This window comes from Salvelinus namaycush, chromosome 25 (assembly GCF_016432855.1).
Source record: "Salvelinus namaycush isolate Seneca chromosome 25, SaNama_1.0, whole genome shotgun sequence".
NCBI lineage: Eukaryota > Metazoa > Chordata > Actinopteri > Salmoniformes > Salmonidae > Salvelinus > Salvelinus namaycush.
The window spans coordinates 27739348-27753516 of record NC_052331.1 but is presented as its reverse complement, the minus strand read 5'-3'; the positions used below and the strand labels follow the sequence as shown (position 1 = coordinate 27753516).

Here is a 14169-nt window from a genome sequence, read left to right as displayed (position 1 = left end):
GCAGAACTTAATATTTGGTACAGAAACCTTTGTTTGCAATTACAGAGATCATACGTTTCCTGTAGTTCTTGACCAGGTTTGCACACACTGCAGCAGGGATTTTGGCCCACTCCTCCATACAGACCTTCTCCAGATCCTTCAGGTTTCGGGGATTTTCTATTGGGTTTAGGTCTGGAGACTGGCTAGGCCACTCCAGGACCTTGAGATGCTTCTTACGGAGCCACTCCTTAGTTGCCCTGGATGTGTGTTTCGGGTCGTTGTCATGCTGGAAGACCCAGCCACGACCCATCTTCAATGCTTTTACTGAGGGAAGGAGGTTGTTGGCCAAGATCTCGCGATACATGGCCCCATCCATCCTCCCCTCAATACGGTGCAGTCGTCCTGTACACTTTGCAGAAAAGCATCCCCAAAGAATGATGTTTCCACCTCCATGCTTCACGGTTGGGATGGTGTTCTTGGGGTTGTACTCATCCTTCTTCTTCCTCCAAACACGGCGAGTGGAGTTTAGACAAAAAAAGCTCTATTTTTGTCTCATCAGACCACATGACCTTCTCCCATTCCTCCTCTGGATCATCCAGATGGTCATTGGCAAACTTCAGACGGGCCTGGACATGCGCTGGCTTGAGCAGGGGGACCTTGCGTGCGCTGCAGGATTTTAATCCATGACGGCGTAGTGTGTTACTAATGGTTCTCTTTGAGACTGTGGTCCCAGCTCTCTTCAGGTCATTGACCAGGTCCTGCCGTGTAGTTCTGGGCTGATCCCTCACCTTCCTCATGATCATTGATGCCCCAGGAGGTGATATCTTGCATGGAGGCCCAGACCGAGGGTGATTGACCGTCATCTTGAACTTCTTCCATTTTCTAATAATTGCGCCAACAGTTGTTGCCTTTTCACCAAGCCTCTTGCCTATTGTCCTGTAGCCCATCCCAGCCTTGTGCAGGTCTACAATTTTAGCCCTGATGTCCTTACACAGCTCTCTGGTCTTGGCCATTGTGGAGAGGTTGGAGTCTGTTTGAGTGTGTGGACAGGTGTCTTTTATACAGGTAACGAGTTCAAACAGGTGCAGTTAATACAGGTAATGAGTGGAGAACAGGAGGGCTTCTTAAAGAAAAACTAACAGGTCTGTGAGAGCTGGAATTCTTACTGGTTGGTAGGTGATCAAATACTTATGTCATGCAATAAAATGCAAATTAATTACTTAAAAATCATCCAATGTGATTTTCTGGATTTTTGTTTTAGATTCTGTCTCTCACAGTTGAAGTGTACCTATGATAAAAATTACAGACCTCTACATGCTTTGTAAGTAGGAAAACCTGCAAAATCGGCAGTGTATCAAATACTTGTTCTCCCCACTATGTAAGAAATGTATTTGTAATATGAAATATAGTTTCATTTATTCTTACTAATTAAGGTGAGACTGAACATGGACAAGGCGCAGGAGAAACAGAAGGAGCGCTACCGGAGCAGAATCAAGAAGGGGACCAAGTGCTACGACATGTGAGCAAATTACTTGTTTTTGGAAGGACAGAAGGAAAGCGAGACCTGGGAAACCTCGCTGCTCTTTCGCTCCTAGCTGGGGTCACCATCTATTAAAGTGAATATAACAAATCTCAGATAACTATTTGTATTTGCACACAAAATAACCTAAAGCTTGTTTTAGTTTCCCTAACACTGATATTTTTCTCTTTATCTTCTTAGGGTTGTGGAAGACAACTTCACCTCGGTGGAAGACAACTTCTCCAGTTGGACGGTCGACCACTGAAAGCACTGACGCCCTACACTTCGGTGAAGTCCAATTGACAAAGTATGTTAAGTTTGGGTGACATTAGAGAAAGCAAGAAAGGGTAGTTATGCTGAGCTTATAAAAATCTACCTCTTCAATTTCTCTCCAAATGACTTTATTACCATCGACTGTCCGAGCCCCCCAGGAGGTATCCCATCCACCAGAACCAGTGAGTTCGGAGCAGTCTGATTCTCTGAGACAGAGGGGGACCAGCTTGAGGTAGGCTATACCTTCCAAAAGTGTTAAAGTACATATCTCCCACTAATCCATCAAATGTTCTCACAGTAAAGTGTAACTTTATGTCTTTGTCTCCTACCCTGTTCCCTTTATTATGCTCCTGTTCTCCAGGACCTAAGGGTTCTGCCCAACACCCAGACATGGATCCACCTGATGTTCTCCATTACCAACCACCCTCCAACTTTTCATTACATCAGCTACTGTTATTGTCAAGTTGTCATTATCTGCTAAGAAAGAGCAAGAAAACTATCATACTGGGCACATCATATGTGAGATGCACAGATCAACTAAAAACACTAGCACTGCAAACACTGAGCAGCAGTGCCTGGACTTTGCAGTCAAGTCCCCCTTCCGAGACTGGCTGCCTGTTGAGAACAAGTGGTGACAGGCAGAACATTCCCACCTACACAGCAACCACCTCCTCAATATCCCACACACCAGAATTCAGTATTTTAGTCTGATTACCATGTGAGCGTACAAAACAAAATCTGCAAATAAATGAACACAATTGTACCAAAAAATATAAGAGTTTATGTATTACAATCTTAAATATTGCCAAGTTGGTTTTCACAGCTGTTTAACAAGGTGTTCATTGTTGTATCCTAGGACCTACAATAGATACATATATATATTTCAACCCCAAGGGTGTACTAATGAGCTATGCGAGTTTTTTTTAAATCAAAATAGAGGACTACTGAAATTGTTATTTCAGTATAGATAAGGGAAGGGCAAGTTAAAACAAAACATGACAGCCAGACAAGCCAGTGTATGAATCAAATGGATTTGTATATGAATGGAGTGGAAATGATCTGACTTCATGATCTGTAAGGTAACTTTAATGTGTCAAGCAGATGACATGTTTTATTTGACATTTCCAAACCGTAGCAACGTTTAAGCCTTGGATTTCATGTAATGTTAACAAGAAGGTACCCAAAAGTAGTTTGAAGTAATGTTTTCATTCTATTAGCTAAAATAAACTTGTTTTAAACAGCGAAATTGTCACGGAATTCAGCCATGTTTGCATAGCGATGATGAAAAGAACATCCTTTAGGCTCTAATGATATCCAACATTTTTATCATTAGGCCATCACACCGTTGATATAGCTAATAGTTTATAGAATCCCATTGTAACGCAGAGGGGACATTTTTTGGGCCGGGGGACATTTTGGCATGACAGGCCCTATAGAGCGAGCTGGCCCTAACTCTTTATACAATGAGAGGAGGAATGAGGGGCAAAATTAGTATTTTGTACAGGAAGAAAATAATGGCACATGGACTAGAGACAAATAAAAAAAAAAAAAAAAAAATCATAGCAATTTACAGTTAAGACATCGGAGAAGCATTCATCATAAACTGGGTAGTTTGGGTCCTGGATGCTGATTGGCAGAAACAGCATTCCAGCCATGTGTATATCAGACAATATACCACAGGCATATTGCAAAAATACTTGTTTACTGTTATATTCATGTTGGTAACCAGTTTATAATAGCAATAAGTCACCTTGAGCCGGGCAAGGTGGAAAAATCTGCCATTCTGCCCTTGAACAAGCCAGTTAACCCCCACAATAACTGCTCCCTGAGCGCTGATGACATGGACTGATTCACAGGTGTTGGGTTACATGTGGACACATTTCAGTTGAATTCATTGTTGTGCAACTGACTAGGTATCCACTTTCCATTTTGGTATATGGCCAATATACCACTGCTAAAGGCTGTATCAGTATTTTTCTACTAAAGAATGTGTTTGTTTCATTGTGTTTTGCTTTTTGTGTTTGCTCTTCATGTATTGTGTTATTGATGTGTATATAGTTACAGTATGTATAGTGTAAGTGTTGTTTAATGATGTGTTTGACAGGTCATCATTGTAAATAAAAAATATTGCCCAATAAACCACACCTCGGGCCTTACTGCTTAATTATACAATCGGATCATAGATAACAAAAACTATAAACACATTCATTAAGGCACATCGCTGTGCTTTCCTGTGACTGAATTTCCTATCGACTAAACTCAGTCAGACATGATGGGAGAGAAGATAAGTGGAGCGGAGTTATCACCAGAAGGATCAGGTGAAGACAACAGTGGGTAGAGTCTCTCAGTGAAGGTGCAGCCAGTGAAAGAGTAGATATGAGACCTGGCCTCCACATCGTAAAAGGAGACCTGACCCTTCTTATAATCTACAAACACACCCACTTTCTGGGGCTTCTCTCTCATGGTGAGGGGAACTACAAGCTCAGTGCGAGCTCCATACTCATTCCTATTCCTCAGCTCTATAGTCCAGGCTCCAAATTCAGGACTCAGTACATTCATCCCCTTCCTGTTGATGGACTCTCTAGCCACTCCTAAAGCCCACCAAGTCTTCTCCTTCACCTGTACCTCATAGTAGAATTTCCCTGAAGAGAACCCCTCCATTCCTAACACACGGGGATGACAATCAAACCTCTCTGGGTTGTCAGGGAGTTCCTGCTTTATGGCTCCATATCTCACTTCTTTCTGGTCCCCAGACAGGATAAGATAAGGAAATGCTGTGTCAGGGTCCAGCGTCACATCCACTGCACACTGCTGCATCCTCTTCAGCTTGATTTGAGGAAACATCTCCATCTCTTTATTGAGTGTCTCCTCCAGTTGAGACACAGCTCTTCTCACAGTCCCAACACACAGGTCGCTGTGAACACTGATCTCAGACCAGTTCTTGGTAGGTGGAAGGGTGGTATAGAGGGATGTGGAGCTCTGAAGGAGGTGAAGGTGGTCCTTAATATCTGAGAGCTGCTCCAGCTCAGTGCTTCTCCTCTTTAGTTCAGTGATTTCCTGCTCCAGCTCTTCAATGAGCCTTTCAGCCTGTCTCTCTGCTGCTTTCTGCTTCTCCTCAACCACCTCAATGAGCTCAGCCTGGTTTCTCTCAATGGAACGAACCAGAGCAGTGAAGACCTGCAAACTGTCTGCTATCTCTCTCTCTGCATCTCTCTTGCTGAGCTCTACTGCCTGTTCGATCTCCTTAACCTTCTTCAGTCTCTCCTGGATCATCTTCTGAAATGTACCCTTACTTTTCCCCATCTGAGCCTTCCTCTCTCCATACTCTTCCTCTATGGGGACAGTCTTATGAGTCTTGTGGTCTGTCTCAGTGCAGAACTGACACACACATGCTTGTTCTCTCTTACAGAACAGCACCAGGGGTCTCTCATGCTTCTTACACACCCGGTCTTCCAGGTTCTCCACAGGGTCAATCAGCTTGTGCTTCTTTAAAGACGCCACTATCCGATGATGCTCCAGGTGAGTCTCACAATAAGAGGTCAGACACACCAGACAGGACTTCAGGGCCATGTGCTTTGTCTCAGTGCAGATGTCACATGGTACTTCTCCAGATTTGTCGAGGGTTGTGGTTTGGGCTTGTCCTGGGGTGATAGGTGTGACATGAACTGGAGCTAACTTCTTGAATTGAGCAGCCTTCACAGAAATTAAAGTATTGAAAAAGGGATCTGGTCTCTTATAAAATGTATTTTTACATGTGGGACACTTGCACACGTCAGTGCTATCCCAGTATCCTCTGATACAGGCCTTGCAGAAGTTGTGTCCACAGGGAGTGGTGACTGGCTCAGCGAACACATCTAGACAGATAGAACACTGGAGCTGCTCTTCAGAAGAAGCCATAGCTGAGAACAGACCAAAGAAAACAAAATCTGTCATGGCCCCTCTGAAATCAGTCATTCTTTAATTTGATTTTTTATCATTGAATTGTTTCTCAGTGTGAACAATATAATAATACACTGTTTCATACAGTACCAGTCAAAAGTTAACCATTTTTTGGTTACTACATGATTCCATGTGTTATTTCATAGTTTTGATGTTTTCACTATTATTCTACAATGTAGAAAATAGTACAAATAAAGAAAAACCCTTGAATGAGTAGGTATTTCCAAACTTTTGACTGGTAGTTATACCAGTCATCATGGGGCATATCAAACAATTATCACATATCTTCTTTCTTTCTACTCACCTCAGCATGTGTTGACTTGTTCTTTCTCTTCTTATGATTAGAAAAAAGGTCAACATTGACTGGAGAGTAGATGTAGCTTTGTGAATAAGTCTAAAGGATTGTTCCTGTTCATAACGTTCAGGTTTCCAGTTTGGTTTCACTTCAGCAAGCTGACCTTACAAAGACCCTCCCTATCTACTGACACGTCTGCTCTTAAAGGAACAGTGTCCAACTTTTACAAGTTGTCTCTCCCTTTCTGTTCATCTTTTATATAATACACTGCTGTTTATGTATGAAAGATCTCGGGCCGCTAGGGAAATTATAGAGACGATACCTTGCAACAAAGCTGTTTTTAAATGGACCCAAACTGGACTTGAGAGAACTGCTGATGGACTACCAAATGTCGAAATTGAACGTTGTACTATTCAAACTCTCAACAGTGTTTTCCTGGGGGGATGCAGCGTGGGGTTCACATATAAGGCAAGCCGCCTCTGTGTGTGTATGGAGAACTAAACCTGCCACAATTATAAATAAATAAATGCACACAGAAACATAAATAAATGAATAAATAAATCCACACAATTAAATGAGCAAGGAAATACAAAATACTGACTAAAAGGAATAAATTCTCTACATATCTGTATTATCTAATTATTCTAACTTTAATTAATTTTAATATTTTTATCTTAATTCATTAATTTATTTATTTATTCCTCCAATATGATAACATCAATCAAATGTATGTGGGTGGAATCTAACACACCATTGGTTGATCGATGTCACAATAACTATGAGCCACAATAGTGGAATTTGCGTTCATCTTCAAAATAAAAGTACCCCATGAAACTGACGCAAACAGATACAAATATTGGAATCATGCCATATTTGGACTAGATAATGCTTTACAGGTTTGGAATGTTGTTATATAAATTCAACAAAAGACTATTTAAAAAAAAAAATCAGTTTAAAATAACATTTTGGCTGTGTTAGACTTCAGAATTGAATTGGGGGACTACTGTATGAATTATAGAACCTTGCCTAAGAATCTTGGGTTCATGAAATGTTCACAACTGTGAAGAGTTTACACAAATATTAGCATTGTAGCTATTATTGCAGGACTTTGACTGTAAAATCCCCTCACTATTCAGCCTATTTAACCTTCATATTGCAATGTACAGCTTTACCTATGGATCTTGGGTCCATGAAACGGGTATCAGCCTACTCAGTGACACCATCAGAACACAAATGTGAAGTGTATACACAAATTTGACCATTATAGCTCCAGAGAACATGTTTCCACTGCTCCAGAGTCCAATGGTGGCAAAGTTTACACCACTCCAGCCGACACTTGGAATTGTGCATGGTGACTTTAGGCTTGAGTGCGGCCATGGAAACCCATTTCATGAAGCTCTGTACGAACAGTTCTTGTGCTGACGTTGCTTCTTGAGGTAGTTTGGAACTTGGTAGTGAGTGCTGCAACCGAGGACAGAAGATTTTTACGTGCTACGCTTTTCAGCGGTCCTGTTCTGTGAGTTTGTGTGGCCTACCACTTAACGGCTGAGCCATTATTGCTCCTAGATGTTTCTACTTCACAATAACAGCAGTTACAGTTGACCGGGGAAGTTCTAGCAGGGCACAAATTTGATGAACTGACTTGTTGGAAAGGTGGCCTCCTATGACGGTGCCACATTGAAAGTCACTGAGCCCTTCAGTAAGGCCATTCTACTGCCAATGTTTGTCTTTGGAGATTGCATGGCTGTGTCCTCACTTTTTATACACCTGTCAGCAACTGGTGTGGCTGAAATAGCCAAATCTACTAATTTGAAGGGGTGTCCACATATTGTACTGTGAAATATAAGTATGCAATTATGAAGTCTAATACATCCACAGTGCGATTTCAACTTTTGTCTTTTGTCAAATTAACTAATTATTGTTTTTTGTTGAATTCATATAACATGATAAACTGGTTGGTTCAAGCCCTGAATGCTGATTGGCTGAAAGCTGTTGTATTTCAGAACTTATACCACGGGTATGACAATTGGTACATTGGTAACCAGTTTATAATAGCAATAAGGCGGTTAAGGTCTGTGTCCAGTCACTCTGCGATGTGTCATGCATATTCAATTGACCATATACACCACACTTCCTTGGGCCTTTTGCTTAATTATAACACAGCATTGTTGAATACTAGTTTCTGATTGGCTAGAAGGGCATTCTAGAATAGACATTAAAAACAGATAACGGGAGAGTTGGAAAAGATATTGGGACACCTTGCAATCATGACGCAATTTGCACCTACACATGCAGACCTTACTTGCTACAAAGTTACAGAAAGTTAAACCAACAACCACAAACTGAAATGGGATTCATTGTAAAAGCAGCTCCAAGGAGGATTTTTTTTTTTTTTGAGCATCTGATGACCTAACGTGGTGAGTGACAAACATACATTTCTCTGGTCCCTATGTTGCAGTCATGACACAAGTGGCGCTATACTGTCAAATCCTCCCACGTTTCTAGTTTGTGAGCAACAGTTTTCAGCAACTGGTATTTTTGAATTCGGTTGTCATATTGGCAGGTTTGCTAGCAACAAACTATTTAGCTAGCTTCTAGCCTAGTGTTTGATATGCAATGTGATCTCCTCATAATGAACAGTGTTGAGTGTCCTGACGGGAATGCAGATTTTTCTAGGTTTGCCAGACAAAAATCAGGCATTATCAGCTCATTGTTATGGATATACAGTGGCTTGCAAAAGTATTCACCCCCTTGGCATTTTTACTATTTTCTTTTCTGTTTAGATTTTTTTTTAATTTCACCAATTGACTACTTTGTGTATGTCCATTACATGAAATAAAAATCAATTTCAATTACAGTTTGTAATGCAACAAAATAGGAAAAACGCCAAGGGGGATGAATACTTTTGCTAGGCACTGTATGCAAATGAATGTCAAAAGAAAACAGCTGCTTTGCTGTTATTCTGGCTGCAGAGGTTGTAATTGTTAGCAGTAGATTGCTGACTAGCTAGCAAGGGATAAGAACGTTGGCAGTGAGCATGGCAACAGAACATAAACGAACGATTGGGTCGCATCCATAAATATCGAAGGACCTACTGGGTCGCATCTCTAGCATTCAAAGATGAAAGTATGAGTTTACTTACATAAATAATATTTGTTTTACCGGTAAATGTGTGCTTAGTATTGTTTTCTTTGGTAACTGTGATAAGCGGGATAAACAGCTTAATCAAACGTAACGCAATAAACGTTTCTGTTCTGGCTGCAGTCAGATCATGACTGTGAAGCTGTAATATTAGCATAAAAAAAAAATATAGAACCTTTATTTATTTAACCAGGAAAAGCCCATTGAGAACCAGAGGCTCATTTTTAAGGGTGACCTGGTGTTAGGTGAGAATTATCGGTTAATTGAATGATTAGAATATTCCGCCCTGAAACATATAATTGTATGGAAGTGATTAGAATGTATAAAATCATAATCAATAAATGTGTAGTCTAGTCAGAATTAGGGTAAAGGCAATATGTCTTTATGGTATTATAAACACAGACTGTCTGAGCTTGGTGCTGACCTGACTAGAGATTTGGGAGAGAACAGGGAGTATGTCTCAAGGACAAGGTCACTAATCTCTGTCGGCTGGGTAGCAGGACATGTGTGTGCGTCTGTTTGTATGCATGTGTGTGTGTGTGTGTGTGTGTGTGTGTGTGCGTGTATGGTTGTGTGAATGTGTGGGCGTGAGAAGTCAGTATAATATGAATTGTTTTGTATTCCTGACTTTAGAACGTTCCGTGAATAAACCTTTTTGACTATTTAGCTGGGCCTCCGTCTGTTTCATTCGACCAGGATCTTACAAATTCTGGTTTGCAGACTGAGTAATATATTTAAATTGGGTTATGAACCTGAAGAACAAAATTCTCTTGTCACCTGGCCAAGTTGGCTAGCTAGCAAGCAAGGGATAAGAACCTTGTCACTGAGCATGGCAACGGAACATAAATATCGAACGAACGACTGGGTCGCGTCTCCAGCAACCAAAATGAGAAAGGGGATGATATATATAGCGGTAAATGTATGCTTTATTGTTTTCCTTCGTTGTCTATTATTTCCAAAGTAATATACATAACATTGAGGTTTATCCCGAACACAACTAGTCCAAATACGGCATGATTCCACTATTTGTATCCGTTTGCGTCAGTTTCGATGCAGGACATTTATTTTGAAAGTGAACCACAAATCCCTCTAGTGGCTACCTTCACACAGTGTTGCCAACTTAGCTCCAATAACTTAGAACCCTCTAGCGACACATTTTTTTTAAACGACTAGTGACTTTTTCTGGTGTTATTGGAGACTGACGTGAAAGCACGTATCGTTCTTACTCTTCTCAACGAGAAGCGGGTGCTGCCGTGAGACCCACCCCCGTCCCAAAGCACTCACAGGCGGCCCAGTCCTCACGCATCAGTCCCTCCCAGCTGAAGTCAGAGCAGGAGATGTTCACCCCTCCGCGTCCAGAGTGCAAATGAATCACGCATGCGGGAAGCCGCCGCTGGCTGATCCCGCCCTGGCTTACATTCAGGGCGGGATGTAAATGTAAAATGTTCTTTATCTAAAATAAATCACTGTACAAAAATAAATCACTGCATTTGACTCACAGCCTCAGTCAGTTACTCATCTTGTCCACTGTGTGTGTGCCTCTGTGACATAAGCTAAACATCTAGCTGGCTAGCTCATCATGTCTCAGTCTAAACTGTACACTCAAAAATACAGAAAGGAGTGGGAATCAAACCCTGAATTCAAAGGCTGGTTGAAGCCGTTTATTGGAGATGATACACGGGCATACTGCCTGTATTGTAAGGATGATTTCTACGCCAAACTTAGTGATGTAAAAAAACACATGACAACTCAAAATCATACTCAAAATGCAAAGCCTTATAACAGTTCAACCAAAAACAAGCTGCCATTTATGGTTAAAAAAAATTGACTGCAAAAAAGGCTGAGGCCACCATGGCATTAGCTATCGCTGAACACTGTTCCATGCTGGCATGTGATCACATTGGAGAAGCATGTAGAGCTGCTTTCTCAGACTCCACTGCTGCTACCCACTTCAAAATGCACAGGACAAAGTGCACAGAAATGATTAATGGTGTTTGTGAGAGTTCGAGCACCATACTTTCTGAAAAAGTTGGTCGCAGATGTGGGTGACCAGCGTTTCAGCTTCTTCCTCAATGAGTCCACGGATTTAAGTGTTTCTAAGTACCTGGGGGTTGTGATAAGGTACTTTAGTGACACCAAGCAGACAATTGTATCAATATTTCTGGGGTTTGTTGAGTTGGAGGGAGGAGATGCCAAATCTATAGCCCGTGCTTTTGTGGCTTTCCTCGAGAAGTGTTGTCTAAAAAAAGAGAAACTCCTGGGGATAGGGACTGACAATGCCTCTTATGACGAGGATTAACAATGGGGTCCATAAAGTGCTGAAGGAGGAGTATGGCCTCAAATATCTGGTTCTTATTCGCTGTGTGTGCCACTCTCTGCAGCTTGCTGTAAGTCATGCTTCCAATGACACCATCCCCCGTAGTGTGGAGTACTTGGTACGAGAGACTTATAACTGGCCTACAAGGCCATATGAGACCATCAACTGTGGGGAGAAACCTTTACAGATAACCAAGGTGTGTGCCACACGTTGGCTCTCCATTGAACCTGCGGTTTCACGCGTTTTGGACCAGTGGGAGGAGCTTAGGCTGCATTTCGCAGTCACCAAGTCCAGTGAACACTGCTACATGGCTGAGGTTTTATACTCCATGTACAGTGATCCTCAAAACATATTGTATCTGACTTTTTTTTAAAGTCAGTGCTGGGTGAGGTACAGTTGGCCATCAAGGCTTTTGAGGGAGAGCAAGTGGATCCTCTTAGCTACTTGACAGTTTGGTTAGCCTGATCAAGTCTGAGCAGCAGGTTGCTGAATATACTGGCAAATGTTGATGTACTCAAAGGGCCAAAAATGGATACATCAGTCCCAAACCGTACCGTGGTTACCTTTTTGAATCAAAGGCAGCTGAGCTCCACCTTGCGCCCGAGGATGAAAACAATGTCAGAAAGCGGTGTGTAGCCTTCACCATCTTCCTCACTAATAATGAGTTGAGGGTGAGACTGCCGGACAACATCGAAGCATTGCAGTACATGTCAGTTTTCAATGTGGAGGAAACTCTAAAGCACAATAAGAGCCCTGGAGAAATAGAAAAAATAGCCAAGCTCCTTGGCTACTCCCCTGCAGAGATAGACAAGATTGTCCAGCAATGGCGTGCCATCCATCTTAGTAAATGGAATGAGACAAAAAAACACACTGGGCTTCTGGAGTGAGATTTGGAAGTTCAGGGATGCAGCTGATATCAACCCGTTTCAAGAACTTGCCATGGCTGCTGTGTCTGTGTTGTCCTTGCCACACTCGAATGCTGAAGTCGAGAGAGTATTCAGCCAGAGTGTGGTAAAAAACAAACTTAGAAATCGGATGTCCTTGCAGACCCTTAACTCCATCCTGTACATTCGATATGGACTGAAGCTGTCTGGTGAGGCTTGCTATGAGCACCAGCTGCCTGATAATGTTTTGCAGCTTTTTGGCACATCAGCTGCTTACTCATTTAAGTCAGCTCCCTCAGTGGCTGAACCTGCCATAGAGAGCCTTGACCAAAATGACAATGACCCCCTTATCTGTGAGCCAGCACAGCCTGTGTGTGTGTGGAGGGGGGTCTGGGAAAAAAATACAATTCACCTGAATTATGGCCAGACTGCCATTGACAGTTTTTTTCTATTGTCTCTTTTTGGTCCATTTAGATTGTATACAAAAAAATTTTTTAAACATGTTATGGTTAAAAATGTTCATGTTTTACTGTGACTTGTTGTAGGCTCCTAAGTGGACCATAAGGTTAAAAACCAAACCAAATTAAGAAACCTAAACAAAAAAACAAAAAAAAACTAAGTAACTCCGCCAGTGTCTCTTTTGGGTCACTTTTGCCGGTCCCAAGTCCAGATAAAGGAGGAGGGTTGGAATTGTGACAAAAAAAAAAAAAGAAGAATCGACAGAAGTTCATTTGTAGTTCTAAACATATTTTGGGTGTTTTTAACTCACTTTTTGTCTCTCCCACGACGTTATTCCTCTCTCCTACAGCTTCCATCACAATTACATGCACATGGCCAATTATGCAAATTAGGTGATGGCGTCATTTAGCGACTTTTAGGACAGCCAATAGCTACTTTCCTTACTGAGGAGTTGGCAACACTGTACAGTGGGTTGCTCTGTCAGTGCTGGCTGCTGTTGAAAACGACGAATCTCCATATTGTCTGCTTTTCCGTGTGGAGGTGTAACAGTATAACTTTAAACCGTCCCCTCGCCCCGACACGGGCGCGAACCAGGGACCCTCTGCACACATCAACAACAGTCACCCACGAAGCGTCGTTACCCATCGCTCCACAAAAGCTACGGCCCTTGCAGAGCAAGGGGCAACACTACATCTAGGTTTCAGAGCAAGTGACGTAACTGATTGAAACGCTACTAGCGTGTACCCGCTTACGAGCTAGCCATTTCACATCCGTTACAGAGGCATGCATCGACAATTTGGGTCAACTAGCTGCTACAAGAGACATGTGTGAACGAATATCTTTGCTAGCTATTCATACGATTAATAAAGTTGATTAAAAATGTAACTAGCCAGCTACCTTAACTGCAGGGGCCAAACTAGCTAACGTTAGTTCACTCCCACCTTCAGAGTTCACCTTAGCTAGCTAAACAGACTGTAGCTAGGTTTCTAGAAAATATCAATTAACTAGATATATTGGTAGCTGTATTTGAAAGACTAGCTAGTTAGACTATTCCGCAGTTTTTGTTAAACTACTTTGTTCCCCTGCCTGTTTATCGATTGGTGACAAAGTTAGCAAGATAAATGCCTCTCTTAATTTCACAGCAAATAAGCTGTTTTCATATACACCTGCTTTATTAGGCTTGTGCACATTTACAAGTGTTTCATTGGCTAGTTAGCTAAGTTACTGAGCTAATTATTCATATTTTTGTTGCATTTCAGGTGGAGTGTTGACAGGCCAGGGACCATATTCACAAAGAATCTCAGAGTAGGAGTACTGATGTTAGGATTGTCTTCACATTGACTACAATTACATTGACAAGGAG

At 41.8% G+C, this 14169-nt stretch overlaps 2 protein-coding genes across 2 annotated transcripts in view; both read right to left on the bottom strand.

The window, feature by feature from the left end:
• LOC120020413 (chloride channel protein 2-like) overlaps positions 1–14169 on the bottom strand; it is a 54505-nt gene that overhangs the window by 30087 nt on the left and 10249 nt on the right. The window lies entirely within an intron of this gene.
• LOC120020414 (E3 ubiquitin-protein ligase TRIM39-like) lies at positions 2582–6142 on the bottom strand. Its single transcript, XM_038964057.1, has 2 exons — positions 6015–6142; positions 2582–5670 (listed from the first exon to the last, which is right to left on the bottom strand). Exon 2 carries the CDS (start codon positions 5666–5668, stop codon positions 4031–4033), a length of 1638 nt encoding a protein of 545 aa, XP_038819985.1. The 5' UTR covers positions 5669–5670; positions 6015–6142; the 3' UTR covers positions 2582–4030.

Coding starts and splice junctions, on each gene's coding strand:
- LOC120020414 (XM_038964057.1), bottom strand. CDS start 5,668: ATGGCTTCTTCTGAAGAGCAGCTCCAGTGTTCTATCTGTCTAGATGTG.